General features: G+C 33.0%; 1 protein-coding gene across 1 annotated transcript in view; it reads left to right on the plus strand.

Annotated features, from left to right (window-relative positions):
* Positions 1–26,119, plus strand: part of LOC134853082 (uncharacterized) — a 96,052-nt gene that overhangs the window by 60,762 nt on the left and 9,171 nt on the right. The window contains exon 2 of the mRNA XM_063869016.1: positions 3,286–3,902. Within this exon, the coding sequence (XP_063725086.1) occupies positions 3,319–3,902 (584 nt within the window). The 5' untranslated portion in view covers positions 3,286–3,318. The remainder of the gene's footprint in view (positions 1–3,285; positions 3,903–26,119) is intronic.

Here is a 26,119-nt window from a genome sequence, read left to right on the forward strand (position 1 = left end):
CCCGGATTTGGTCTAGCATGGTCAAGGCATATCTTGCTTGGGTGGATCACGGTTGAGCACACGTTGCTCGATCGAGCACGGTCGAAACTCATCTTCTGTTTATTTTTTGGTCGATACTTACCTCGTGCACGGTTAAACTTTTCTCGAGCACGGTGGAAACATACCTCGAACACGGTTGAACATACCGATTGTGCCGTGGTAACTCGGAGTCACATTTTTCAAGTTTTGACTGAAATCGGAAACCAAGATTCAAGAAAAGTGAAAAAAAAGTAGTTCAAAAGTAGCTCAAAAGCTCAAAAGTAGTTCATCCCTTAAAAGCGTTTATTTTGCAAATAACTCTAATCATTTCATTCTGATAAAAAAGTATCATAAGATGTTACTCGAAAAGCATAAATTATAACGTTTAAAATGGGATAGCTAAAGTTGCTTGGAGTTCATAACATAAAGGAACTTGATCGAGGCATATCTTATTTGGTCGAAACATACCAAATTTTGGTGGAGTTTGACGGACGATACTGATTTTTGATTGAGACGGTGGAAGCATGAAGTGAGATTCTCGACCCGCGTCACCTACTAAGTTTTTGTAATCATACGCCCATAATGGTCTGGTGAATGATTTAACTTTTCATCAAATTCCTGATAAAACTGGTAGCATCATCGCCAAACCGAGTGGACCAAAAACCATTCATGACGACTGACTACACGAAAACTAACTTTCTCGACAAGACAAAGCCTAACTCAACGAAATTTTTCTGAAGTAAATATTCTGAAAGAAAACCAATCGATCGTTGTGTAACCAAAAACAGTTGTTTGGCACAAAATAGATCCGATTTCGAACTAAATCAAAATAAGTTCATCCATTTAAAGACAAGGTTCGATCAAATTTGATTCCTTTTTAGCCCAAAAACAACTAAGTTTTTCCAGTAGGCAACTGAAAAATAAACATTACAATTAAAATATATTCACGGCATTTTAACATTTTTATCACGGGTTATCGTCGTGTGGCATCGTTTAGACGTTTTTGAATAAAAAAACTGATGCGTTTTGAGCTTAAGCACTGATGGGTGTTCTCCATAAATGGTGTTTGAAAATGCTCTAATCGAAAAAATCTGGACTGTTGAAATCGAATCGATTCACTTAACCAAAAACGTTGTTAATCAAGTTGCGGCATACAAGTTTTGATTTTTCAGCAAGTTTTTTGAAAAGTTGCATCTCAACTACTCATAGTCTGGCTTCAAGTAATTCGTATTTTTTTGTTTTTTTTTCGAGTGCCTCTTATAGTTGGACTCATTTTTCGTGTCTAAAATTGACGTGTAATCAAGCAGACAACTTAAATTAGAAATAACAGACAAGGAAACTTAACTTCAGAATTAGAGGAAAAAAAGTAATTTTGAAGAAACAAACTTCTTTACCCAGTTTACGAAAAAAGTGTAGAGCTAAGAGATAGGATACAGCATTTGGTCATGGCATCATAGATATATAAATAACTCGTTTATTTGTCTTTTTTCATTTGTTTGTCAAAAGTATTGAGGCTCTTCATATAGCTCGTTTGTAAATTATACCTTGAAGATTAGCTTAAAATTGATCAGCTGGCTAAAGTTTGTTTCCATAATTTAACTAGTATGAAATACAAAATTCAGGTAAATTGAGTTGAGGCAAAAAATGGTTGAGCTGGTAGGAAGGTTAGAAAAATAAACAAACATGCGCAAGATTGGTTAAATGTCTAAAAGTTTAAGTGAAAACTAACCCTTTTTTCATTATCGAGCGAGAAATGATATGGTAAGTTCGATAACGTAGATGACCCTTTTGAAAGTTTATATTCATATTGCTAAAATATAATCAAAAACAATCCAAAAACTGACTCTCGAAAGCAAAATTTTTATTTTTGCTAATTTTTTTCTCTACGTTTTCCAACGAAAAAATTACTGAGAAATTAATTGAAACATATCCTGAGCTGACAAGAAATTGTTTACGAGCTGGCAAGTTGCAAAAACCTAAAATGTTGTGCCATATTGATGGACTATTGATTTAGTTTGATACAAAATGTAGCCAAAAAAATTACTTTAAGCCCATGTTTTGGCAAATTTTTGGTTCCATTTTCATACTGATTTTAGTAACAAAAAACTATTTTAAAATCAGCGGTATCCAAATTTCTCTTTTTTTTCTGTGTTTTCAACTTGTAGAGCTTAAACTCAGTTATTCTAGACTATCAAACAGAAGACAAAAACGGAAATCAAGTGAAACGTACGCTTTTCAACTGTCTTTCGTGTCAATGTTTTGCCTGAACAAAAACCAGTAGCGCTAATAGGTAAAATTTTTTCAACAAAAATGAATTGTTCTAAATTTCCATAATATGTAAATAACTACAAAATTGCGCGTTCAAGGATAATTATGAAAATGAAATAGAGAGAAATTTTGCGTAACTTTAATTTTAATTACCGACTAAACCCTTGGACTCGCAAAACTCAAAAATGATTCCCCTAAGCTCAAAATTTGCGGCGAAAACTGTCCAACCAATTGAATCTTGCTTTCCGTAGCTCTGAGCGAGATTTTTCTTGAGTACAAAGTTTTGCTTAAGTTTCAATACAAAAGGTTCAAAACAAGAGTTAAATTGAAGCAATTTTGGTGAACTTTTGACAAATTTAACTACTTTGCGAAAATCAGTTTTTAATAGTAACGTTTTTCAAGCATCTAAATGGGCTTCTGCAACTCAACGTAGTTTTTCACCTCAAGTTTTTCACAGCGAGTTGATTTCACGCTTCAGCTGGACTGTAAAGTTACACCAAAAAAACTTTTTCAAAACTTGCATGCTATCAAAGAGCTGTTTCCCACGATATCCTTCTCTCACTTCGATACGATGCATTGATTGACTTTAAAATTTGGGCTTTTTGCTGTTTGCTCTTCATAAGAAAAAAAAAACAAAAAAAATACTTAGGAGTAAAAAAAGTGCAAAAAATGGATAATTTCGGTCGTATTTGAAACTTACCTTACAAAATAAGCGATACCTTTAATAGCTAATTATAGGCCCAAAAAATCCGCACACTAGGTGATTCTTGCTGTTTAAAAATGTTTCTCGGGTGTTCGACAACCGCTCACAGTCTTATGTTTGAAAAATGTTTACAAACTTACCAAGCAAAATAATTGATAGCTTTATTAAACAAATTGAAGGCCAAAAATTAAAAAAAAAACGCTCCTTAGGTGATGCAAAAAAGTGTTTTCTCGGATGTTTGAAAAATGTTTACACGGTGGCTTGAGAATTTTTTTGGAAATTTCAACTTTTTTTAGAATTCTAGTCTCAATTTGTGGCCACAAAATACAATGTCGGAGCTGCGACCTGTTCTTATTGGAGTGATGATAGACCCATTGGTGTCCTTCGAAGAGGCAATGGGCTGTCGGAGTGTAGATGAGATTGATCTATGGGCCGAAACGGTTTTGAAATTCCTCAAACAAGTACTCAGCAAGGATATAAATAACAGCAACATAAAGGTTGTGACCGAATTTGGTGAAAACCCCGAAACCTACTGGTTCGATCAAGTACACAATTTCCGAGAACTAAACGAATCAAGAAAACGAAGGGGACCGAGAGCGGACGGAAGGCAAGTCTATCGAATAAAAATTTGTGACGATATCATTGATTGTCTTGAAAGAACCGGTGCCCCAAGAATTCGAACTTGGGTGAATGCTGATAAAATGAGCCAAGTTTTAGAAGAAGTCGAAGCAATTCGTATTAAAGATCTGCTGCAGAATGACTATAAGCTGAGAAGAAAAACGGCTAGAGAATTCTTACCTCAAGAATGCCGTGGGCACGGTTTCTTCAAAGCTATAGTTAGCTGGTTCAAGCAAGCATCAGAAAGTGACATTATATATGTGCATGACTTGATAATTGACGAAGAAACGAAACGGTGAGTTGATCTCAACCATTGGTTTTTGTAACTTGAAAGGTGAAGATAACTAACAAGCCACAGCCACAGCCATTTGACCTTAAATGAAAAATAGGCTATTCAATTTCTGACACTTAACCAGTCTGAAACACAAAATCAGACCGAATCTTTGAAGGAACAATTAAAACTTAGCAAAAAAAACGTATTTCAAAATCCAAATGGTCAAGGAGCACCGAGTTTAAGTCAGGGGTGGCTCACTCATCGAAAATTTGCAGATAAGAAACACTGTCTGTTCGTCACGCCATCTTATTTTCAGCCGGAGAGATTCGTGCAACTTCGTAGTCTAATAACAAACTTAATCTTACTCTTAAATCTCCTAGTCTCAATAGATCTAGTGTAAACTGGTATTTGCGAAGCTAGATATCAAAAAGGGTTCTGAAGAAGAGCAACTAGTTTCAGCCATACAAGTTTCAGCCATACAAACCATTGTAAGTGCTAGTTATGGATTATGATTGGTTAGTTCTAAGTATTTTACAAAAATAACTTATCAAGAACCTAATATGATAAAATAAAAACTTGTTTTGAACTGATTCCACCCATCCGGGGATTACAGAGTTTTTAAGTTTGTAATTTAAGTTCAATTTGCTTTGGTGAAGGATAGATGGAGAAGTGTTTTGATTCTTTTGAGTAGATTCTTTTGAAGCTGTGGTTGCGTGAAGGAAGAAGAAGAAACGGCTGCTCGTGTTGTAGAGTAGTTGTCTTCATAGAGAGAAAATGATTACAGTTGCTCGTATTTCAGAAGTGGGTTTCGTGTATCAAGATTGGGTTGAGTAGTCGTGTCAAGATTGCAGTATTATGGCGCGTCGATTTCGTTAAGTAGAGCAAGACTACGTGAATTCTCAACTGTTCATCGAAAAGTGAGGTAGGGTTTTGACTTCTCTGGGTGGAAGGCCCAGTGACTAGGACTCGCAATGAGCTCAACATCGACTTGGCCATTGTGTTTGCTCACTGGGCACCTTTGCTGAAATGTTGGTTCCATAGTTTAAATACTGTGAGGGCTGTAGCTACGGCAACAAAGCAATAGATTTGTCTTTTCAGAGTCGGAATGTCATCGTTTTTCATCACCCTTTGTTGCTTGCTCGTTCTTGTTGCTCGAAGAACTTTTTAAATTTGTATATTTACATCTGCATCTTATTAGTGAGAAAAGCTTTAGATGTGATTATTATTAATTGTTTTTGCAAAAGGTTTTTTTCGTCTTCGGTAATTTAAGGAGTTGCACACCCTAGAGCTAATCTGGTTTAAAAAATGGAAGTAAAAACAGTGCGTCATAAGCGTGGATAAGCGTGGTGGATGAGGCCGGCTTTGGAGCAGGCTCTGGACGTCCTTTACTGGTGGGTAAGGCCAGTTGTTGGACTATAAATTTACCGTCTCTTTTCGTGTTCAACTTTTTGTTCTTTTTTCTCAGGTATTTTTTTCATTGTTTTTCGGCTTTTGTCAAAAACAGACTGTTGTGTTTTGTGTGTTTCTTTTGGTTTTTGTGTTTTTGTGTTTCAAATAGTTTTAATAAAACGTTTACGCAAGTTTCGAAAGAATAATTAATCCAGATTTGGTCTGGGCTTAATCTGGTTTCGGTACCATGAGACTTTCTCATTCGGTTGGTTTTGTGAACATTAGTAAGATGCATTGATTAGTTTAATTGTCTTTCTAATTCCTTCCAACCGGGTTAAAGGGAAGTTGGAAGTTAGTTTGTAAAACTGGAAATTCATTTTTGAAACAATTCTACGGCGGCGAGTTACTCAATTTGTGTGGCAAGAGTGCGTTAAATGTGGGCGAAAGAAGTGAGAAAATTAAGTTTTATAAAGAGAAGCACACATAAAAAGGTTGGAAACAATAAATTTTTTTCCATAAATTATTTACTATTTTGTAATTTGAGATTACACCATTTCTATTATTTTATTGCTGTTTACTTGATTTCAATTTATTTCACATAATTAGATTATAAATTTGAGAGCTTAAATAGAGTTTGATTTTTATTTTTGTTTTTGTTTTAATCTTTAGACGAATGTTAGGTGGTGAACTCTGAAAAAAAAGGCGAAACACAAGTGTAAACATAGTGAGTGTCCCATTTGTTTCTATTAGTGTTAATTTAAATTCATATTGCGATGGTTCGCAGTGAAACAATAATCCATGGGGAAGATAGTTTTGATAGTGTCGGAGGTTATTAAAAGCTTGGCAAGCATTCCGACTACGTTTTTACAAAGTCAAAGCAGTTCAAGCGCGCTGATGACATTGACTTTTTTGGTGACAGCTGAAAAATCGTGGTTACGAATTTGTATGAGATTGTAGAGTTTTCGTTTAAATTCAAAATTATGACTATTTTCTAAGAGGGCAATTTCTACGGGTTGTATGTTTTCACTCAGGATAATGATGAGGTGGGAGTCTTCAAACAGGAAGTCGTCAGTCAGGGGTCAAAAGATGTACAATTGTCCCACAGGGTCGTAGTTACGGAGGATGCCGTGGAAGTTGGTGAATTTTAAACAATATGTGAAATTTAGGAAGTAATGTGATATTTCTTCAGAGTTAATGAACATAAAGCGATGTTGCGGATTGCGAGATGGTGAACTGCTAAGTGTCATTGGATGAATTTTAAGAAAAAGTAAGTGTGTGTTAGGTCAATTTTCGCATATCTTCATGAGAGTACATAAAATCTCGTTCCTTTGTGCTAGAAAAAAAATATGTGTGCAAAATGGTCCAATTTACTGAAAAATTGTTCATAAGCTTTTGTGTTTAAGAGTGCGTGTTCAATGATGTGGTAGATTTTTTTTTTAGTACCTACGAGGTGAAAACGTTTTCTGACTTGATGAAACACTTTTCGTTATTTGTGCATTTACGTTAGAGTCAGTGTCATTTGGTTAATCTTCCATAAATTGGACGACATTATGATCATAGTGAATGATAGAATATCTGTTAGTTTTTTGCGCAATGAATTGATTAAGTTTCTGATTTAAGACTGAAAAGGTAAATTGATTAAGGTGAAGTGCGTCAGTTAATCGGTGAATGATTGAGTCAAAAACTTCATCTCTTGAGGTTATTTTTAGTGGGTTAGTGAAGTTCTAATTTGATATCTCTGAAACAGTTGGGAGTAGGGAAGGTTCATCAACATATTGTACTCATTGGGTCGAGTTTTCTCCGTTGTATTAGGTGTATTGGGGTACAAAGGGAAGGTTTTCTACTAAAAAGGGGGCGTTACTATGACATGGGTGATGATAAAGGAGTCGAGTTGATAAGGGGCGGATAATGAGTAACTGTGGTGTAATATTTGGGTCTTAGTGTTTCATAAATTAATTTCGTGCGCGTGTGGGCAATGTGGACAGATGGGATAGAATATTCCGAGGTTGGAGCAGAGTGGGTTAGTTAATGAATGGGAATGGACTATTGGTGTTATGAATTTGTTGCTGGTGGGTAATGAAATCGTCTAAATCATGCTTTAGCTGTTCATCTATGATGGGGCTTGGTACATCGGGTACATTACTTGAAAGAGGGGAAAGTATGGGGGTAGCGTCAGTTTTTGAGGAGGTGAAGGTAGAGTTTTCAACAGGGGTAGGCGGATTTATGGGTTGAAAAGTTGCTTGATAAATATTAGTGGGACTGAGCTCGGAATCTAGGAATTCATCTGGTTGTTCTAGTTCTGAGTTATTAAAATTAGATATAGTATTAAAAATAACATGGTTTGAATCATCAGAGGCAATATCAATGCTTGGTGAGTTAGAGATCAACTGGGTACGGGGAAAAGTGAGGTCTGAAATTGTAATGAAAGAATCGTGGACTTGGAGGTTAGATCGGAAGGAAAGGGCACAGTTCAGGGATCCAATTTGGAGGCTCATCACTGGCTAAAAAGATGGTGTTTTGAGAACGAAAACGTAAGGGGTTCGGTTCTTTAACAATTTCGATATTGGGTTGTTCAGGTGCTATATGAGATATAGGGCTACGCTGAAGGTAACTTTTATATACCATTCGTTTGGTGGTCGAACCGTAATTCGATAGCTTTATAAAATTAATGATAGAAGGTGGTTGTCTTGTAAACTTTGTAGACGTGATGGTGCTGTAGGTGTAGTATTTGCATTGTCTTGACGAGTATCGTATGTAATTGGTTTTGTTGATAGTTTTTCATTGTATTCGCTAATTCGAGCGTCAAGAAGACTTCTGTTAATAGAGGTGGAATTTTTCTTAAAAAGCTTGCGAATAAAATTTGTGCAACGCTATCATGTCTAATTATTTTTGTATGTTTTGCGCATATAAGATAGGTTGGTTACAGTAATTAAAAGAGAATATCTAAGATATTGTAGGGCCAATTTTTCTAAGATATAGTAAGGCCATTCTAGAAAATCTACGAGTTCGTTTTTGATTTTTAAAAAACTAAAAAATATTGTGAAAGATTGGTGAAACATCTCGTGAGCGATTTTTTTACTCAGTATAGGCATATAAACTCTAATATATTTGAAATATCAGCTCTAGTCTTGTCGGTAGATGTCAAAAAACCCTGCCGTTTCAGCCTGTTTGTGATGGTTTTGATAATTTTTTTTTCTTCGGAGTGTACCCATTGTATCCTGAATTTTCTGTGTCCGCTTTACAGTTTGATGGGTTAATTCTTCCAATGTGAAATATCCAAATTTGATCATTTATGTCATAGTTTAAACGTCCATTTGCACCATCATAAGGGAATTTATTGTCTAGTTGGATATGAACTTGGTGCTAAATCTGGTGGTTGAAAAGCTTGAAAATTTACTCATTTACAATTTTCGCCCTTATTTGTAACTACTTTTAAACGTTTGATTTAGTGTTTACGATCTTTGGGTTCAAGAAGTAGTCGTCTTTCTATGTTGTTTTCAGGACAGGGTTCATGATTGAGTCAATTGTTTTTTCCATTCAAAACTTGTGAATAATAAACCTTTCTCCGCAGTGAATTTTCCTGTGAAATTATTAACTGTTAGTGTTATGACTCGGGCTTTGGTGTACAGTAAGGATTATTTTCATCATTTATGGGTTCAAGGTGTACTAAAAGCGAATAGAATTCAATTGAAGAAATAATTAAAAGACACATGTGAACCCGAAACTTGAAAAAACGCTTATAAATATATAAAACGTTATTAGCATGTGGTGTGTTTTGTAATTGAGTCGTATTTATAAATGAGTTCTGTTGTGATAAACTGAAGGGGGTAAGTATTGAGCGGTGATATCTAGTCGTGATAATGGTAATGGATGATGTACTAATTTGTTAATTTCGACCATTAATTCATATTTGAGAGTTAAGCTTCGCTGTGAAAGTATCTGAATATTATATTGTGTCTATATTGTAGTCTGTTTAGTGCCTAATTATGGAGTCAACTACTATCTAGGTGTCGGCAAAAAAGTGGAGGGGTGCTGCAAAAGTGTTCCAGTCTAAGCGTAAAGGTTTACTTGTGCCTTGTAGTTCACGGCATCTGTCGTACAATTGACTTAGAAAATTTGTGGCAAAAGTAGTTGATGGCGTTTGACCTGTAACTGAAAGTGTTGATGGAAGGAATAGAGTTTCTGGTAATAATAAGGTGGTATCAGAAGAAATTTCTATCGGGTCAATTGCAAGATTTGGTTCGCCTTGTCAAAAGGTTTGGGTCATCGGATGTGGGAGTCTTAGTGATGAAGTGGGGGGGGGGGGGGGGGGGTTGAAGGGATTTTCACGATTTTACTCAGAAGTAGTGAACCTTAAATAAGCTGATGGACGATTTGGTTTATTTTTTTGAGAAGTGAATGGGAGTGGTGAGAATGGGTACTTTTTAAGTACTATGAGAAAAATCTGGGGGTTTTGATGATGGTGATGAGAGGACATTAAATTGAACTATTGATGTTTTCGGATTTATATTACGCCGGGGATGAAGAATTTGTCTGTCAATTGTAGTTTTTAGATTTTGGTTTTGTTTCAAATGTCTTATTCAAGGTTCTGTTTTGGCCTTATTGTAGTGAGGGATATTTTTATATGTTGATTCGTAATATGGTTCGCTTAGGGGTGCGTAGCAATGTGCTGGTATTAATGGTTCTGATAATGATGCGTGTCTTTCTTCAAAAGTGTAGAGTTTTTCTACATATGGTATAAGAGTATATGATTGGCGTTGATTCGTTTGAGTAGATATAGGTGATGGTTGGGGGCCTTGGGTGGTGCTGGTAGGTGGAATCCGTAAAAGGGTTTGGGTTGGAAATTTTGAAATTTACTGAATATACTGTTTTATATTACTGTGGTTTGTGTTTTTGGTAACAATCTTCAGCAAAAACGATGATTAAAACAGTTGATAGTACCAAATCTTTTTTTGCTATTCTCATACCTTTATAGGGTGTCAAATTTTGGAAATCTATCAGGAAATTTCGAATAGAAACAAAATGTTTTTCCTACTTAGTAAGCTTTTTATCATCTAGGAAAATTGATCAGTACCGTACCTGGGTAGGTGGTCAAAAATTTTGGAGAAAGAATTATAGGTTCGAATGATGGATTAAAAAATTATGAATTGGGTAATAAAAATTAGAAAAATGAGGATCATGACTTCTTAAATCAGTTATGAAAAAAGACAAAAATGAAAGAACAAAATTTGGAACAATTGTTTTGAGAACTGTTGAACTGAGTCTAAAAGAAGCATTTGAAAAGTGATTTGTTTTCACAAATTTTTGTTTGAAGTTACGGAGATTTGAATTGTTTATTGATTTTTGACAAATGGTTTGGGCGTGAAGACTTGTTGTTGAAGGAAATTCTCGGTGTTTATATATGAAACTTTCTGATTCCTGTTTTCATTTGTGAAATGGCTGGGGAGTTTTGGGAAGTAGAACGTCTTTAGGCTAAGGAATCATGTTGAATTTTGTCCTCAGACTTATTCAAAATTTTTCTCTTGGGAAAATGTGGGGTACACATTGAGGCAATTTTGTTGCTTTTTGCATTGACTGGTACAAGGGAGTTCCAACTATTATATGATATTTATTTAAGTTGTCAAATATGAGGAATATACACTTTTTTGACCTGGAGGTCTTTCAGTAAAATTATATATTTGGTTCAAATTTGAGTTATGTCGGCTATTAATAGCGGTTTGGTTGAATGAAAAATTAGATGATTTCATGTGCTTTGATAGGCTAATTTTGAATTATATCCTTCTGATTAATAGAAAAAGGATAAAGTGTTGTAACATTTCTTTTGTGATAAGTATAAAAAATGTTTTGATTATTAATGTTATTGATGTTGTTAATTAATCAGATAGTTGCTGAAAATCTACTTTCCTAGTATTTCAAAATGGGGGATGAAAATTGTAATCTATCTCTTTTGATTTCTAAATCGAGATTGGCATTGTTGTGTTTTTTCTTTTGTTTCGGTTATTAGAAATGTTTCCATGTAGTTTGCAATTAATTCTTTGTTCGTGAACAGTTTGTTTTTTCAGATTTTAGTGAAGTTTATTTTGGAGTTTTCTGGGTTGACTATGGCAAGCCATTGACTTTTGCTGATATTTTTGGTTCATCAAAAAGTAGTCCTGTAAAGGAATAGAATTGGGTTAGTACGAAGTGCGTATTCGGATAGTATGCTAAAAGATTGTTTCTCTGATGTACTATTTCTTGTTTTTATTGTGGTCGATTACTTTATAGGTAAGGTCTTTAGGTTTTTTTGTGATCTGATATGGACAATTTTGAACAGGTCGTAGCTTTTTTTTAGGATTTTCTATTGTATCGTAAATTTTGGTTTTAAACAATTGTTTCTTTGTTTTAGGTTTGATGCTGGCGTAAAGCGTGAATTTATTTGGGATTGGATATTTCGTCTTTGTAAGAGTTTCTTTGCAATTGTTTGATTTATTTAAAAATGTTTTTTATCTCTGTTCAAATTCCATTCTGCTTGGGTTCTAGAGGCTGGTTTTAAAAAATTGTGGAAGGCGAAAATGATCTTCATCATGAGTGTGAAATGGTAGGTTGTAACAAACTGAACCTTTGGTTGGTTGACAATAAACTTGTGGTTTTTTGATGAGTTTGCTGAGAACATTTTAGGTTGGAGTGATTTTTTTTGTTTAAAACAAATTTTCTTAAGGTAATAGTCCAAACGTTGTTGTGATCTGAGAACTATATGCTAATGCGAACAATTTTACGTCCGTATATTTTTGATCGTTTCCATATATCATACATCAAAGGTGTTCTTGATTTGAGCGGTTCATGCCTCCGAATATTCGACTTGTCCATGGGGCATGTGATGTTTTAGATTTACGTTTGATAATATAAAGTTGAAAGTATGTAACTATTTTTTGTTTTAGAATTCTGTTCCATTATCTGTAACAACGATTTTGCGTAGTCCACATTTTGCTATGCAGTTTTCTTATAGCGTTGTATGTGCATAACAAGCGTTACAATTAGGTACAGAGTTGAGTGATACATATTGTGTAAATGCATCTACAATTACCAATATATACGAATTTGTTTCTGACGATGGGGATATAGCGCTTTTTGTATCTTATGAGACTCTATGCTTAAAAAGCTAATTTTGTCCCTTAGAGTCTTGATTTTTTGCTTTTTGCTTTTCGTGTGGAAAATGTATGTTTTACTGGCATGTGATACAGTCAATACAAAGTACTTCTCTCCCAGTTAGTGCATTTAAAGTAAAAAATTTTTAGTGAAACTCAAATGTTTTTTTTTCTGATCCTAAATGTCCTTTTGTATTCAAAGAATGTGATATATTAATTGCTATTAACACCACACTTAATGGTGAGCAAGGTTCTTTCCTTTCTGGGTAGTGGTATTCTTATATGTCAGTGTTTCCATTTATTGTAGTATTTTCAAATTTTCAGAAGTATCGGAGTAAGGTTCCATCTCCTAAAATTCTGACCTCGGCTTTAACGGTTTTGTTTTTTCTTTGTGCAACGATTTCAGTTGTCTGATAACAGGGTGAGGATTTTGATGTTTTTGTAGGAGTTGAGATTCAATTTTTCTGTGCTAAGTAGAAAGATATGTTGAAATTCCTTCTTTGATAGTGGTATGTTGTCTAAAGGGTCTTGTAAATCAAATGTATTTTTTTATTCGAGTTGAGAGGGTCTGCCAAATTTATTTTTTCACAAAGCTCTTATTTTTTTGTTTTTTGGGAATGATATTTTGTCATTGTGGTTTTTGTTGATGTATTTTAATTGTGTGTTAATTTTTTCCCGTTTTGGATATAGAGTGGAAATTGTTTTAAAGTATTTTTCTGTTTGGTATCAGAGTCAAATTTGACTTTGAGTTTACATTCTAGTCGTGTTTTTTTTGTTGTCGTTTGCGGAAAAGAATGTGTTTTTGTGGTGTTTCTACAGTTGTTTTTCGTGTAAGTAGTTCGGGTGATGTATTTCAACTAAGTGTATTTGGTAAAGCAATGTTTTTGCCCTCTGTCCAAACCATATGTAGGTTTGGAACTTTCATTAAAGTTAGTTGAAATTTATATACTCTATGGTTAGGATTAGATTTTTTGTGTAAAGAGAAAAACGATGAGTTTATGATCTGACAAAAAAAACTTTGGTCCGAAAATTAAGAATTCTTATGCTGTTGATGTATAAATTGTAGCTGTGCTCTTTCTGATGAGTGTGGAGAGTCTCAATGCTGCTAGTAAAAAGTCTTGATTTTGTTGATATTAGTTTAAATTTTCTGAAAATAGATACTTCTTTTTGTTTCATTTTCATGATAAATAGCATAAAATGGCTGGTTTGAGTCTGAAATTGTATTCAAAATTTGTTCCGTGAGAAAGATTTTGAATTCAATGAAATTTTTTTTAATGCTCCAAGGTCCGTTCAAAACTGTTTTGTTGTCTAAGAATGTTTAAGAATGAGATATAATTGCATTTTCTAAACCTATTTACTTAACAAAATTACCATTACAAGGAGTTCTTGGTTTTTTTGGATGGAGCTTGGAGCTTTAAAGGTGCATTTGATGATTGTGATGGTAGAATTTCATTAATAAAATGCCGTAATGTGAAGTGATATTACTGATACCTTGTAGGTGGTGAACAAGTGTTTTTCTTTTGAGTTTTGCTTCAGGTGACTCTTGGGTACATGGACTATTTCTTTTTTGAAAAAATTTTTTTTGATTAGATTGTGGCAAAATTGTACTTGTCCTCCAGCGCGATTGCTTTGTGGACTCGTGAAAAAAAGGTTAGAGTCATCATCAAAGTTATCGTTGTATTGACTCAATTTTGGTGCGGGATTACAGTTGGTACCTAATTTTCGGTAAGTCGTGTTGGTGGATTCCAATTGTAGAGTCTTACTGGTTTGCGAATTCAAGTTTTTTTTAATTCTGCGTTTACTTTCTATAGATGTTGCTGTTGTGGATTCTGATACTGAAAAATATCTTTGATTGTCTACTGGTTTACTTTTACTTTTGTCGTGGATTAAACCTCGAAAGTTTTGAAGTTTTTGTATTGTTGTTGATTCAGATTCTGATACTGTTTCCGTGTTCTGGAAAATGTTGACTCCATCAATTGTTTCTGTTTTGTGATTTTTGCCTTTAATTTTTTTTTTCGAGTTAATGAAACCAATCTGTTGTTTATGCGGTGTAATTACAAGAACTTATCTTTCTTCAATAAATTAACATTTATGAATTATGACTTTTGTTTGTTTCCTAAACAATCTTTGACATAAGTGTCAGAACGATGGGTGCAAAAACCAAGGGTTAGGATTTTTGTTTCCTAAACTGTCAATTCTTACAATTTTTTCGAGGTCATCTTATTCCTGGGGAATAGGTTTTCGTGTATAGACGGATGAGAGAGAGAGATTATATCAATTCAATGAAAAATGAGATGATTTCATATGATTTGATAGGCTAATTTTGAATTAGTTCTTTCTGATTATTAGAAAAAGAATAAAGTGTTGTAACATTTCTTTTGTGATAAGTATAAAAAATGTTTTGATTATTAATGTTATTGATGTTGTTAATTAATCAGATAGTTGCTGAAAATCTACTTTCCTAGTATTTCAAAATGGGGGATGAAAATTGTAATCTATCTCTTTTGATTTCTAAATCGAGATTGGCATTGTTGTGTTTTTTCTTTTGTTTCGGTTATTAGAAATGTTTCCATGTAGTTTGCAATTAATTCTTTGTTCGTGAAAAGTTTGTTTTTTAAGATTTATTGTTTTTAGGTGGTATTTATTTTGAAGTTTTCTGGGTTGACTATGGTAAGCGATTGAGTTTTGCTGATATTTTTGGATCATCAATGTGTAGTCCTGAAAATGAACAGATTTTGTTGGTACGAAGAACGTATTCGAATAGAATGCTAAAAGATTGTTTCTGTGATGAACTATTTCTTTTTTTTACTGCGGTCGATTGTTTTATAGGTAAGGGCTAAGTAGAAAGACATGTTGAATTTCCTTCTTCTTTGATAGTGGTATGTTGTCTAAAGGGTCTTGTAAATCAATTGTAATTTTTTTATTCGAGTTGAGAGGGTCTGCCAAATTTATTTTTTCAATTAGCTCTTATTTTTTATTTTTTGGCATTGATATTTTGTCATTGTGGTTTTTGTTGATGTGTTTTTAATTGTGTGTTAATTTTTTCCTGTTTTGGGTATAGAGTGGAAAATTGTTTCAAAGTATTTTTTTGTTTGGTATCAGAGTCCAATTTGACTTTGATTTCACTTTCTATTTGTGGTTATTTTGTTGTCTTTTGCGAGAAAGAATGTTTATTTTGTGATGTTTCTACAGTTGTTTTTCGTGTAAGTAGTTCGAGTGGTGTATTTTGACTAAGTGTATATGGTAGAGCAAGGTTTTTGCCCGCTGTCCAAATCATATGTAGGTTTGGACGTTTCATTAAAGTTAGTTGAAATCTATATACTCCATGGTTAGGATTAGATTTTTTGTGTAAATAGAAAAACTATGGGTTTATGAAGTGTCAAAAAAACTTTGGTCCAAAAAATACGAATTCATATGCTGTTGTTGTATAAATGGTAGCTGTACACTTTCTCATGAGTGTGGAGAGTCTCAATGCTGCTTGTAAAACGTTTTGTTTTCGTTGATATTAGTTTCAATTTTCTGATAATAGATACTTCTCTTTGTTTCAATTCCATCATAAATAGCGTAAAATAGCTGGTTTGAGTCTGAAACTGTATTCAAAATTTGTTCCGTGAGAAAGATTTTGATTTCAGTGAAACTTTTTTTAATGCTCCAAGTTCCGTTCAAAACTGTTTTGTTGTCTAAAAATGTTTAAGAATGAGATATAATTGCATTTTCTAAACCTATTTACCTAACAAAATTACCATTACAAGGAGTTCCTGGTTTGTTTGGATGGTGCTTGGAGTTTTAAAGGTGCATTTGATGATTGTGGTGGTAGAATTTTAATCAAAAAAACGCCGTAATGTGAAATGATATTACTGATACCTGGTAGGTAGTGAACAAGTGTTTTTCTTTTGAATTTTGCTTCGGGAGACTATTAGGTACATGGACTGTTTCTTTTTTTAAATTTTTTTTGATTAGATTGTGGCAAAATTGTACTTGTCCTCCAGCGGGATTGCTTTGTGGATTCGTGAAAAAAAGATAAGAGTGATCATCAAAGTTATCGTTGTATTGAATCAATTTTGGTGCGGGATTACAGTTGGTACCTAATTTTCAGTATGTCGTGTTGGTGGATTCCAATTGTAAAGTCTTACTGGTTTGCGAATTCAAGTTTTTTTTTAATTCTGCGTTTACTTTCTATAGATGTTGCTGTTGTGGATTCTGATACTGAAAAATATCTTTGATTGTCTACTGGTTTACTTTTACGTTTGTCGTGGATTAAATCTCGAAAGTTTTGAAGTTTTTGTATTGTTGTTGAGTCAGATTCTGATTTTGTTTCCGTGTATGGAAAATGTTGACTCCATCAATTGTTTCTGTTTTGTGATTTTTGCCTTTAATTTTTTTTTTCGAGTTAATGAATCCAATCTGTTGTTTATGCTGTGTAATTACAAGAACTTATCTTTCTTCTACAATTAAAAATTTATGAATTCTGACTTTTGTTTGTTTCCTAAACATTCTTTGACATAAGTGTCGGAAAGACGGGTGCAAAAACCAAGGGTTAGGTTTTTTGTTTCCTAAACTGTCAATTCTTACAAAATTTTTGATGTTATCTTAGTCCTGGGGAATAGGTTTTCATGTATTGACGGATTGGAGAGAGAGATTATATCAATTCAATGAAAAATGAGATGATTTCATGTAATTTGATAGGCTAATTTTGAATTAGTCTTTTCTGATTATTAGAAAAAGGATAAAGCATTGAAACATTTCTTTTTAGATAAGTATAAAAAATGTTTTGATTAATAATGTTATTGATGTTGTTAATTAATCAGATAGTTGCTGGAAATCTACTTTCCTAGTTTTTCAAAATGGCGGATGAAATTTGTAATCTATCTCATTTGATTTCTAAATCGAGATTGCCATTGTTGTGTTTTTTCTTTTGTTTCCGGTATTAGAATTGTTTCCATGTAGCTTGCAATTAATTCTTTGTTCTTGAACAAATTGTTTTTTAAGATTTTGGTGATATTTATTTTGAAGTTTTCTGGATTGACTATGGTAAGCGACTGACTTTTGCTGTTATTCAGGGCTAAGTAGAAAGATTTGTTAAATTTCCTTCTTTGATATTGGTGTGTTGTCTAAAGGGTCTTGTAAATCAATTGTGAATTTTTTATTCGAGTTGAGAGGGTCTGCCAAACTTATTTTTTCAAATAGCTCTTAGTTTTTATTTTTTGAGATTGATATTTTGTCATTGTGGTTTTTGTTGATGTGTTTTTAATTGTGTGTTAATTGTTTCCCGTTTTGGGTATAGAGTGGAAATTGTTTCAAAGTATTTTTTTGTTTGGTATCAGTGTCAAATTTGACTTTGATTTTTTTTCTAGTCGTGGTTATTTTGTTGTCTTTTGCGAGAAAGAATGTATATTTTGTGGTGTTTCTAGAGTTGTTTTTCTTGTAAGTAGTTCGAGTGGTGTATTTTGACTAAATGTATATGGTAAAGCACGGTTTTTGCCCGCTGTCCAAATCATATGTAGGTTAGGAAGTTTCATTTAAGTTAGTTGAAATCTATGGTTAGGATTAGATTTTTTTGTATGAATAGAAAAACTATGGGTTTTTGAAAGTTCAAAAAAACTTTGGTCCAAAAAATACGAATTCACATGCTGTTGATGCATAAATGGTAGCTGTACACTTTCTCATGAGTGTGGAGCGTCTTAATGCTGCTTGTAAAAAAGTCTTGATTTTGTTGTTATTAGTTTCAATTTTCTGATCATAGATACTTCTCTTTGTTTCGTTTTTATCATAAATAGCGTAAAATGGCTGGTTTGAGTCTGGAATTGTATTCAAAATTTGTTCCGTGAGAAAGATTTTGATTTCAATAAACGTTTTTAATGTTTTTAAAGTTATCGTTGTATTGAATCAATTTTGGTGCGGGATTACAGTTGGTGTGTAATTTTCAGTATGTCGTACTGGTGGATTCCAATTGTAGAGTCTTGCTGGTTTGCGAATTCATGCTTTTTTTTTATTTTTGCGTTTACCTTCAATAGATGTTGCTGTTGTGGATTCTGATTCTGAAAAATATCTTTGATTGTCTACTGGTTTTCTTTTACTTTTGTCCTGGATTAAATCTCGAAAGTTTTGAAGTTTTTGTATTGTTGTTGAGTCAGATTCTAATACTGTTTCCGTGTTCTGGAAAATTTTGACTCCATCAATTGTTTCTGTTGTGTGATTTTTGCCTTTAATTTTGTTTTTTGTTTAGATAATGAATCCAATCTGTTGTTTATGCGGTGTAATTACAAGAACTTATCTTTCTTCTGTAATATAACATTTATGAAGTATGACTTTTTGTTTCCTAAACTGTTAATTCGTAAGATTTTTTTGAGGTTATCTTATCCTGGGGAATAGATTTTCGTGTAGAGACGAATTGGAGAGAGGGTATATAAATTCATTGAAAAATGAGATGATTTCAAGTGATTTGATAGGCTAATTTTGAATTAGTTCTTTCGGATTATTAAAAAGGATAAAGTGTTGTAACATTTCTTTTTAGATAAGTATAATAAATGTTTTGTTTATTAATGTTATTGATGTTGTTAATTAATCGGATAGTTGCTGGAAATCTACTCTCCTAGTATGTATTTCCAAATAGGAGATGAAAATTGTAAATTATCTTGTTTGATTTCGAAATCGAGATTGTCATTGTTGTGATTTTTCTTTTGTTTCGGGTATTAGAATTGTTTCCATGTAGTTTGCATATAACTCTTTTTTCGTGAACAGTTTGTTTTTTAAGATTTTAGTAATATTTATTTTGGAGTTTTCTGGGTTGACTCTGGTAAGCGATTGACTTTTCTGATATCTTTGGATCATCAATAAGTAGTCTTGAAAATGAATAGATTGTGTTAGTATTAAGAGAGTATTCGGATAGTATGCTAAAAGATTGTTTATGTGATCAACTGTTTCTTTTTTTATTGTGGTCGATTGTTTTATAGGTAAGGTCTGTAAATTTTTCTGTGATCTGATATGGACTTTTTCGATTTAATTTTGGCTTTTTTAGGATTTTCTATTGTATTGCAAATTTTGGGATTAAGCAATTGTTCCTACTTTTAGGTGTGATGCTGGCGTAAGGTGTGATTTTATTTGGTATAGGACTTTTCGTCTTTGTAATAATTTCCTTGCAAATTTCTGATAGATTTAAGAATTCTGTTCTGGTTCCAGAGGCTGGTTTTAAAATTTGTCGATGGTGAAAATGATCTTCATCATGAGTGTGAAATGGTAGTATGTAGCAAACTGAATTTTTGGTTAGTTGACAGTAACCTTATGCTTTTTTGATGATTTTGCTGTGAACATTATAATTTGGAGTAGTTTTTTTTGTTTAAAACAAATTTTCATTTTGTAATACTCCGAACGTTATTGTTATCTGAGAATTATATGCTAAGGGGAACAATTTTACTTCTGTTGACCACTCGGCATATGTTGATCGTTTCCGTTTATCATACATCAAAGGTGTTCTGGTATTGAGGGGTTCATGTCTTCGAATAGTCGACTTGTCCATGGTACAGAGTTGAGTGATACATATTGTGTAAATGCATCTACAGTTACCAATATATGCGAATTTGTTTCTGACGATGGGGATATAGCGCTTTTTGTATCTTATGAGACTCTATGCTTAAAAAGCTAATTTTGTACCTTAGATTCTTGATTTTTTGCTTTTTGCTTTTCGTGTGGAAAATGCTTGTTTAACTGGCATGTGATACAGTCAATACAAAGTACTTCTCACCCAGTTAGTGCTTTTAAAAGTCAGAAATTTTTAGTGAAACCAAACTGTAATTTTTTTCTGATCCTATATGTCCTTTTGCATTCAAAGAATGTGATATTTTAATTGCTATTAACAACAAACTTAATGTTAAGCAAGGTTCTTTCCTTTCTGTGTAAAGGTTTTCTAAGATGTCAATGTTTTCTTTTATTGTGGTTTTTCAAATGATCAGAAGTATCGGCGTAAGGTTCCATCTCCTAAAATTGTAATATCGGCTTCTACGGTTTTGTTTTTTCTTTGTGCAGCAATTTCAGTTGTCTAATAATAGAGTGAGGTTTTTGATGTTTTTGTAGAAAATGAGATTTAATTTTTCTGTGCTAAGTAGTAAGATATGTTGAATTTCCTTCTTTGATAGTGGCATATTGTCTAAAAGGTCTTGTAAATCAAATGTATTTTTTAATTCGATTTGAGAGGGTCTGCCAAATTTATTTTATCAAATAGCTGTTCTTTTCTGTTTTTTGGGAATGATTTTTTATCATTGTGGTTTTTAATGATGAGTTTTTAATTTTGTGTTAATTTTTCCCGTTTTGGTTATAGAGTTGAAATTGTTTTAAAGTGTTTATCTGTTTGGTATCAGAGTCATTGCGATGGAGAACAGTTGTTTTTTGTGTAAGTAGTTAGGGTGGTGTATTTCGACTTAGTGTATCTGGTAAAGCAAGTTTTTTGCCCGCTGTCCGAACCATATAAAGGTTTGGAAGTTTTAATAAAGTTAGTTGAAATCTATATACTCTAAGGTTAGATTTTTGTGTGAAGAGAAAAACTATGGGTTTATGATCTGTAAAAAAAACGTTGGTCCAGAAATTAAGAAGTCATATGCTGTTGATGTATAAATGGTAGCTATACACTTTCTCATGAGTGTGAAGAGTCTCAATGCTGCTTGTAAAAAAAGTCTTGATTTTGTTGACATTAGTTTCAATTTTCTGATAAAAGATACTTCTCTTTGTTTCATTTTCATTATAAATAGCGTAAAATGGCTGGTTTGAGTCTGGAATTGTATTCAAAATTTGTTCCGTGAGAAAGTTTTTGATTTTAATGAAACGTTTTTAATGTTTTTAATGTTGTACTTGTCCTCCAGCGGGATTCCAATTGTATAGTCTTACTGGTTTGCGAATTCATGTTTTTTTTAATTCTGCGTTTTTCTTCTATAGATGTTGCTGTTGTAGAATCTGATACTGAAAATTTTTGATTGTCTACTGGTTTACTTTTATTTTTGTCGTGGCTTAAATTTCGAAAGTTTTGAAGTTTTTGTATTGTTGTTGGGTCAGATTCTGATACTGCTTCCGTGTTCTGCAAAATTTTGACTCAATCAATTGTTTCTGTTTTGTGATTTTTGCCTTCAATTTTTTTTTTCGAATTAAGGAATCCAATCTGTTGTCTATGCGGTTTGATTACAAGATCTTATCTTCTTCTATAATTCTACTTTTCTGAAGTATGATGTTTTGTTTTTTTTTCTAAACATTCCTTGACATAACAGTCCGAAGGATGGGTGCAAAATCCATGTGTTAGGTTTTTTGTTTCCCAAATTGTTAAATCTTACGACCTTTTTGAGGTTATCTTAGTCCTGGGGAATAGGTTTTCGTGTATCGGCGGATTAGAGAGAGAGTACATCAATTCCTTATATATATTTTAGTTTTTCTCGAGTGGTTAAGTTTTATAAGAAAACTTAGTTTTACTCAGGGTTTTGATTTGTGATCAATTGTTGTGGAATAGTAAATCAATCCACAAGGTTCAGTTATAAATAGAGCACAAGTAGATCGTCAGATTATGTTGTAAGTCTTATTAATTTTAAGGTATGTTCAGCCTGGGTCGATTAAGAGAAGGGGCTCAAGTGAAGGATGAGTAATCGATGTTTTTCACTGTTTATCTTAATTAAAATTGTTGATTATTGAAAAAACTATAAATAGTCTGGGGTCGTTTGTGAAGGTTGGAGAATGAATCGACGTTTGAGTTCGTTAGACACTAGCATTAGATGAAGGGGAGCGAAATTTTTCTGCTTGATCCAATGAAAGCCTTGATGATCAAGTACTCATAATGTTTTAAAATTGAAATTAGGTTAACTTTTTAATGATTCGAGGATAGCGTTGATAAATCTGGTTTTCAAAAAACATTAGGGTGAATTAATACAAGGTTAGACTTTGGGAAGATTTAAATTAAAAAGCAAAAATTTAAGAAAAGATTAGAATTGAAAGTTTAAATGATATTCCTTGTTTTGAGTGATCATGTGCTTTGTTTTGATAAAGAAACTTAAAGGAAGGTTAATGATGACAGGAGTCCTTGAGAAGCAAAGAACTTTTTGTTTTTTTGATGAATTAACTTAATTTAAATTAAAACTAAATTTTTGTATTTTTTATTCACCTAATTTTTAATTTGCAAAAGTTTTAGAGTTACTGCAAAATTTCGAAAACTGATTTGAATCGGCTTGTTATTATATTACTAATAGTTATACATCGTTGAGAGATATATTTCCTGGAAAAGAACCTTAATGCTCCAATTATTTTATTTCATTTTAGTGAATGAAAATGTTTGTGCATTGATATTTTTGAAGAGAAATAATCATTGCAGTCTGCTTTTTCTTTTCACGACGTAGAAGCTCAGTCCGCTAATTGGGTTTTGACCTGGTTTAAGCTTGAATACTCGTTGGTATTGATTAGACTGATTGAGACGTGGAGATAAGTTTTCATTACATCTTAACAATCTGTGTTGTGTTTTTGGATCTTATTCCTCTTTTTATTTTGCTGAATCTAAACATGTGGAGGTCTGTTGGAGACTCTTGGTCGCATCAGATGAGTTTAACTCCGGGGTGGCTCACCCATAGAGTAATTTCAGATAAGGTATTTTCGGCCGGATAGATTCGTGCAAATTCTTAGTCTACTACTAATTTTTATCTTACTCTTATATCTCTCAGTCTCAATAGATCTAGTATATACTGGTATTTGCGAAGCTAGATACCTAGAGGCAGAGCAGGCGCCCCACCCAACCTATGTGCTTGACCCACCCACCCAATCAGTCATGCTTTGTCCAACTCTCTTTTTTTTAATTCGATTAATTCTGTAGATGGAATCGAGTCATGATGTGCCCTGAGACATGAAAATTTGACAAACTCTTGTCCGACTATTTAAAAGATTAATTTTTTAATCAGTTTTTTGTAATCGATTTGCAAAAACATTGGTTGGAAAGCAACATTTTGCTTCATCAAGATGTCAATAAACCAAAATGCACCGTGCATGTTCCATTTTTGTATCCCAGTTTTGACATTGGGAAGAAGCAGCAAAAATGTGAATAACTTTTTTATTAAATTTTATCAAAATTTCTCACCATTGAAACAAAAACACTCCCCTCAAGTGCAAGTTTTCCAGGAAACTGTAAAAACTAAAAAGTAACAACGCAACACGTCGGCTGCTCTTTATTATCTACTCTTCATTCGAGGTCCCGGATGCACCGAACTGGGACCACAAGGGTCCCAGGGAGCATCCTATATGAATATAGGCATAAAATATACAATCATGAAAACCAAAACTCTATCAGTATTTTATTTTTCTTCTCTATACAAACGGTATACAATTGCTTTTTGTTTTAAAGAGCCTGTTATGCTATCAAACAAAACATTACAGTTAAATTATAAGTTCAATACTTTTCCGTTTTTGAAACAAAATAGTTTATTTTGAACCGCAATTAAACCCTGAAGCGCAGTACAGTAACAAGGTGAAGTGCACTCTAGCTACATTAGTCAACGCAGTAATTTCTGTGAAAGAATACAACTGAATCTGATTTTTTTTCTAAAAAAAGTTTCCGTTGTTTTTCGTTTCGTTTATAATTACGATTGGATACTTTATTAGTTGAAATCGAACAGAAACAACTATTAAAAATTTTACCCTCTTTCATCAGTTTTGACACAAAAATACCAGACCTCATTAGTCAAACTATGGCAAGCTCAAATAATGCATCAAAAACACTTTTGTTCAGATTTATTTTTCGTTTTTCGACCAAAAAAAGTTGGAGTTAAAAATGAAAAAAAGTGTCAAAAAAGAACAAAAAACGATTCTTTCATAATATCAAAACAATACGTGACAAACAATTTTACCCATAGACACACACTGTAGAAACCTTATTAGAACGGTCTTCAGGAGCAAAGCCTGAAAAATGACCCGTTTCGAGAAAAAGGCAAAAAATATATATTTTTGGCTTTCTACGAAAAAACTAAAACCGAGAAAAATGATCTTGAAAGAGAAACCAATTAAAATTAGTAACAAACTGTCAATACTCTATCAATTCAAGGTCTCGTGGAAAAAATTAGAGAAACTCTACGGGGAGTTTTTGAAAACAGATCAGTTTCTCCGAATCTTTGTAGTACTATTTTATTACTGTAGTATTAAATAAAGTCAAATCTAAAAGTGGCAAAAACTACAATTTTTATTCAATTTTGACAAACAAATGGTCAAAACCCACTAAATTGACTATGGCCAGCTAAAATATGTCATCAGAAATCATTTTTTCTCACTTTTGAAATTATATAATTTTTGAAAATGAATGTTTAGTCACGAACGGGAAGAACCGATTTTTTTCAAAAAGTCAAAAAAAAAACTTTTTCAATTGTTGTAATTTTCTAGGTCACAATTTTTGAACCAGTTTCGAAAGGTCTTGATGTTCAAAGCCGTTAAAATTACCTATTTTGAGAAAAGTTCAAAAAACAAACTTTTGGTCAACCAAAAAAAAGGAAAAATGGGAATACGGGTCTCCAAAAAGATACCATCCAAAAGTGGCAGTAACAAACTGCCACCATCTTGTCAATTCAGACCTGCATGCGAACAATTAGAAAACTCTGACGGGAAGTTTTTGAGAACAGACTAGTTTTCCCGAAATTTTCGTAGTACTAAATTGTTTACTATAGTAAAAATTAAAGTCAAATCTAAAAACCCTAAAAACTACAATTTTTATTCAATTTTGACAATTTAATGATCAAAACCCATTAAGTTGACTACGGCAAGGTGAAATACACTATCAGAGAGCATTTTTTTTCATTTTGAAGTTTTTTATTTTTTTGAGGAAAAATGTTGAGTCAGAAAAGGGAAAAATCAAATTTTTTAAAAAAGTCAAAAAAATTGTTCCCTTCAAACTAATTCATTAGGCCACACTTTAGGAACCTGTTTAAAATGGTTTTCAAGTCCAAAGCCGTAAAATTTACCCATTTAGCCCCTACCCCTCCCTAATTGCTTTTTGCGCCGTCGCGCGACCATCAAGAAAGAATCTGAAGAAAAACAACTATTTGCTACTTTGAGTTTATTCTGGCGTGGCTCAAACTATAACAAGTTTCAGCGTCACAAGTTATTGTAATTGTTATTTATGGATCATGATTGCTTAGTTCTAAGTATTTTACAGAGATGTTTCATCAAGAAAAAATTGTATAAAATGAATACTTGCTTTGAACTGATTCCAGTAAGCATACTGTTTGCAACAACGTCTGTTTAAATTGCTTAATGATAAAAATTATCAAACGTCTTCCGATAACTATTAGCCACACTGTGCACATCCTGCATTGTCATACCGTTATTACTGTACTGGTACCGTTGTAGTGTTGTTGTTGCACTAAATTGATATCTAGAACAGAAAATCCGCCGGACTCCGTGTCCTCATTCGTACAGGTTCTAGTAACCAAAATTATGTTTACCCTCATGGTCTAGGTTGACGGAAGGTAGCTATCAGAGAAACTAGCTGCAGAACTAGAAATGGATGATTTGGAATTTTTTTCTTATGAGCTAAACATCTAACAGTCAGCAGCCTTAGTTTTAATATTTTTACAATTACTTCAACAATTATTTCAAAAACGAAAATCAAACCTTTTTCTACCATATTACATGGTCTGGTCAGGGTATTGGAAAACTCGCTCAGTTTTATCCCGTTTGACAAAAGGCCATTAAAAGAATCAGATTTGGAAATTGGGCATCAGTATT

Source organism: Symsagittifera roscoffensis, chromosome 8 (assembly GCF_963678635.1).
Source record: "Symsagittifera roscoffensis chromosome 8, txSymRosc1.1, whole genome shotgun sequence".
NCBI classification, from domain to species: Eukaryota; Metazoa; Xenacoelomorpha; order Acoela; family Convolutidae; genus Symsagittifera; species Symsagittifera roscoffensis.